The 4,843-nt window shown below is 44.0% G+C and overlaps 1 protein-coding gene across 1 annotated transcript in view; it reads left to right on the plus strand.

Moving 5' to 3' along the window:
• The first annotated feature begins 4,328 nt into the window (after positions 1–4,328).
• SDE2 (SDE2 telomere maintenance homolog (S. pombe)) overlaps positions 4,329–4,843 on the plus strand; it is a 10,213-nt gene continuing 9,698 nt past the window's right edge. Inside the window, exon 1 of the mRNA XM_009333695.1 lies at positions 4,329–4,346. Coding sequence (XP_009331970.1) covers positions 4,329–4,346 — 18 coding nt within the window. The remainder of the gene's footprint in view (positions 4,347–4,843) is intronic.

Consider the following 4,843-nt stretch of genomic DNA (forward strand, 5'->3'; position numbering starts at 1 on the left):
GAGCAAACGGCTGTGTGGTGCTTAGTTGCCAGCTGGGGTTAAACCACGACACTGCATTATTACCAACTGTGGGCTATAAGAAGAATAAAATACAGTTATTCACCACAGACTTGATAGGAGATTGATATCTAGGCATTCACTGTGAGACAATAAGTATATTTAACAGTAGCTATTGTATTAATACAAGGGTAATATAAGTAATGTGACATTTGTATTTCTCCTCCCCACCCCCCCGCTCCCAACCCAGTATCAGGTATCTTAACACACTGTCTCTACGCATTGCGCTGATGACACAGAAACTGAAGCAGATGACTATTGACATTTGGCAGGAAGCTGCACTTGCAAATATCAACTTAGATTCATTACGGTTAATTACATTTTTGTCAAACAGTATGATGTCATAGTATCTGAAGTAAAAAATGTTCCCTCGTGTCATACAGCATCTTAATTATTGTCCTAAGAACACGCACACAAAGGTTTCTTTTCATCCTGTCCTGATCCTCCATGCAAAAATAATATGAAAGTGTGTAACACATTTAAGTCTTGCAAATGCATTATCTGCAACTTACACTTTGGGATACCATTAAAATGTAAAAGAACAAATATCCAGATGAGCCAGTCTCCATATATACGATAGTACATGACTGACTGTCTAGCAGATGGAAAATCTACTCTTAAAAGGCATGTTTTCAAATTCTTGAAGTGACTTCAGTGGACAAAATTTACCTTTGTTAATATCTCTGCACACTTAGAATATTCTGAAAGGAACATACACATTTGTTTCATATTTTAAGTGATGTCTTTCATCCTTTCTCCCGCCTATGTCTAGGAACATTTTTAGAAGTGAGAAACATTGAATTCTTATCAGAGCAATTTTTGACCTGTCCTTTGTTAATCTGGGTACCTTGTGAACAACTGTTCTTGTGTTCTTCACTCTCACAGGCATCTTTCACGTGCAGATTAGAAGTCAAGGGCCAGTGAGTACCTTACACCTCTCAGTACAGAGTCTTGCATAATGTCATCTTGGTCTTGACAGGCCATTATGAAGCACTATAAAGCACTGCTACTACTATTAAAATGGAATATACTGGAGGAAACAATAAGGATGAATGAATGAATAGCAGCATTATGACAGTTACACATCTGATGGTTCCAGATAGAGATATTGTAAAAACTCTGTTCCACGTTAAATCAAGTAATAGATTTTAAGCAGAAAACAGTCTAGTCTAACACACTGCATATTATACGCCACAGAACCACACCCAGTAACTCAGGCATCACACGCATGGGTATCAGAATGAAATAAGGAAAGGATGGGTAGTCTCATCTCTTAAATTATGTCAAGATAGCAGGAAGTTTTACATTCTAGTCTTGGTCCTTCCACTGACTTGAGACAGTAGTATAATCAGTTTGCCTGAGTGTCACTATTTAAAAAGTCAGAGTACTTACTTATCCCACAAGGATACTGTCAGGTTTAATTAATTATGTCTGTAAAATCCTCTCTAAATGAAAAGTGGCAAGCATGATTTACCAATTAAGTCTAAAACACCACTGCAGAATCAGAGACTGATCGCTGTTTTATCAAGAGCATAACATTTCTCATAAAATACATTTCAAATGGAAAATTATATTAACAGCCTTTTTGACTTATTTAGACTTTTTTGTGGGGAGCAAGGCAATAGACTTTTGATGAGTTCTAGGAATGGAAGTGTAATCAAGAAAAGAGATACAGGAACACTCGCCCACTGACATTAATGTGGCACTAGCTAAACGGTGTGGCATAAATCATGGGAAAGGGGACTATGTCCCTAGCACTGCTGTAGGACCAAGCTGAAAGAAAACTACTCCTCTACCTATTAGATGTCACTTGCTTGTAGTCTGACTATGTGCAAGGATCTGTGTGAGTCACCTAGGTATAGCCACCCAGAACCGAGTACGGCATTAGTAGCCCAAAACTACCTGTAAGGTGGCAAGGCATGATCTACAAAGGGCCTGATTTATGTCCGTATGACTCTACTGCTGTCAGCTTTCATGCTCACAGGTGTATCACAGCTATAGCATGTATCCGCAGGCAGAATCCAGGTGTCAGTTACGAATGACAGCACCTCCTCTCGGGGTGCAGTGGGCCCTCTTTTCCCTACGATGGCAGCTATGTCAGCTAAGGTACTCCTTGCAGGGAAATTATAATTCAGTCAGTGCTCACTAGGGCCAGGAATGCATCAGCACAGATGTAAGAGTAGTTTGAAACATTCAGAAGAGACATGGATCAAACGACCTGTGAATTACACTGAATCAGCACATCTACTGGACGGTCCTGTGGCCCAACTCTTTCCTGGACAACTCCACCTATTTGGCCTGTACTGGCAAGCTCCACACCCATGGCACCAATAGCTGGAGTTTCAGAGGAGGAAATGAATCATGCCCTCAGAATGCAACTGAAATCCCACAGACCTAAGAAAATACATATCCATCTGCATATGTATACGTGCATACTTCGTATATTGCCAGTTACATTTCAATCAGATACCGCATATGAATAAAAATACCCAAATCTAGTGGAATTTAACATTAGGTGGCATTCCAAAGATATGGCACGTGATTATAAATGAAACAAGCAGTACCACATGACTTAAAATACATCAACTGAATTTGGGCCCAATCCAGCACAAAATAACCACAGCTTTTCCAGGCTACACAGACATCAGGTCTGAATGGTCACACTGCAGCAGCGTGACGCATAATTTGGAAGTACCAACTTGTTATGGGAAGACAGTAAGGGATTGTCTAGACTGGGTCAAAATGCTTTGCAAAAACATTTTAGCTAAAATTAATAAAGCGTAAGAAAGGGTGGGCGAAGTTTGATTTGTGAGTTGGCCAAGACATGCCCATGGGGAGATCCCCTTAATTAAATTATTACTAATTTGTTTACGATCACGGGTGAAGTCCCCACTTCTGGGTCACGTCACCTCTCTGCCTCTTTGTTTCCCAGCTTCCTCCTTTTTTACCACATCGACTTAAGACCGCCAGGCACGAGAGCTACCTATCCATGCTCACACAGGCCCGGCCAAGCAGCATGGCTCTTCTGCAAGCAAAAAGGGTGGGACAGCCACAGCACCGAACTTTCTGAGACAGTCAAGAAGCTCAGACACAAGCCCCATCTTTTTAAAGCAGCGTCGATGCTTAAGGCCTGAATTTAGCTGCAGGCTCTGACATAGGCGCCTATCTCACTTGCTGACAGGGGGTTTTCAGTGTGCCAGGTGCCCTGCTGGCAGGGGAGCCCCCCTCGGGCAGGGGCAGAGCTGAAGTGGGCAGATTATGCCGTGAGCAATAGTCCTTGCCCATGCTGCTACTAAACAAAAAGGCATTGCAGGTAACGTCGTTATTTGGAAATAAGGTGACAGGTGCACTGTGCTGCAGATCTCAGGGCAGCCCAACCACGTCTTTGCTAGTGTTTGCAACAGTTCCCACCAGAGGCAGCTGGTAGTGACCTACCTTCAAATATTCTCTAGCTGGATGGATACGTTGAAGACATGGAGGAGGTTTGAAGCCACCAAAGAATGCAGTAGTTACATCGTCTGGATCGTCATCATACCTCTGCACGCATCCCTTCCTGGAGAGGTAGAGGTGTGCATTTTCTTCTAACCACTTCTTCAGTCTCCTGCTTACGGGTAGTCACCGCATGTCATGAAAAGCTAAGTGTCGCCTCCTGCTCCAGCTCAACTTTCAGCCCGATTTAAAAACATTTTATGTGACTATGTAACCAAACCTAGCTCAAATACCAGAGTCCGGGGCCTCTCCCCATCCATATGCTAAAATGCAGGTAGCAGGACAAAGAAGCCATAGGGACAGAGTCCATCATCCTGCAAGTCCTTACACGAAATTTGCACCATATTTGATTGGACAATTAACAGCTGCACATTTCCATTACATTTCTTACACTTGCAGTGCTTCACAGTGGCAGCACTGCCCCTTCCCAGCTGCCTGAGGTAGTATGAGTATTTCCATTCTCATGCTGCTGCTGCCACCACTACTAAAACGGCAGAGCAGACGAGCATGTTCGGAGCCATGGTCCGTTTTGCCTGCTGTTATGTCCTCACAGAGTCGACGTGACAGGTTGTAAAAAGCCTTTACAACCTGGTAGGCTGCACATAGGGGTCTGAATCAGAACGATAGGGCTGTCTCGTGTGGAAAAGGTAAAGCACAGAAACTGCTTTCCAGGACGGCTTCTGGTATCACTTACACCCGGAGACGGGGCATTTCTCTGAGCAGCACACTGCAGACGAACGGTGCTCAGGGCCATTTCCTAAAACAAGATACCAGGACACCGCATGTTAAGACCCTGTATGGTGCGATCAGAGCTATTCCCTCCTAGGCAAGGGTGCCATGCTCCAGTGTTTTCATTCCCAAAGACTGGCCGCTAAAAATACCTGGATTCTCACTCCACCTTCCGCGTCTAAAAATGACAAGTTGCGTCCCTAAAAGGTCTGAAACGTCGGACTGACTCCAAAGTTTAAGAAATACAGGTTGCCTTACACCTTTCAGGTGTGAAAATGACAAATTTGGTCCCCAAAAGGACTGAAACATCAGACCGACTCCGTAAGATCAGAACCACAGGTTGCCTTAAGTCCGGTTTGAGCCTCCAGCACTTAAAAAAAAAAAAAAACAACAACCCAGAAACCCAGCAACGAGGGAATCTTTTAAAACTCCAATGAAGGAAAAAGAGTTAACAGCAATTAGCAGCCCAGTCAAACCACCCGAGGAGAGAGGCAAGAGACCTCGCACGCACCGCCAAACCTCAGGGAGCTCCGGAGAAGGGCCGGGAGCCGCCGGGCGGGAGCGGGGC

Source organism: Pygoscelis adeliae, unplaced genomic scaffold (genome assembly GCF_000699105.1).
Source record: "Pygoscelis adeliae isolate BGI_AS28 unplaced genomic scaffold, ASM69910v1 Scaffold1, whole genome shotgun sequence".
In the NCBI taxonomy this organism is placed as follows: Eukaryota; Metazoa; Chordata; class Aves; order Sphenisciformes; family Spheniscidae; genus Pygoscelis; species Pygoscelis adeliae.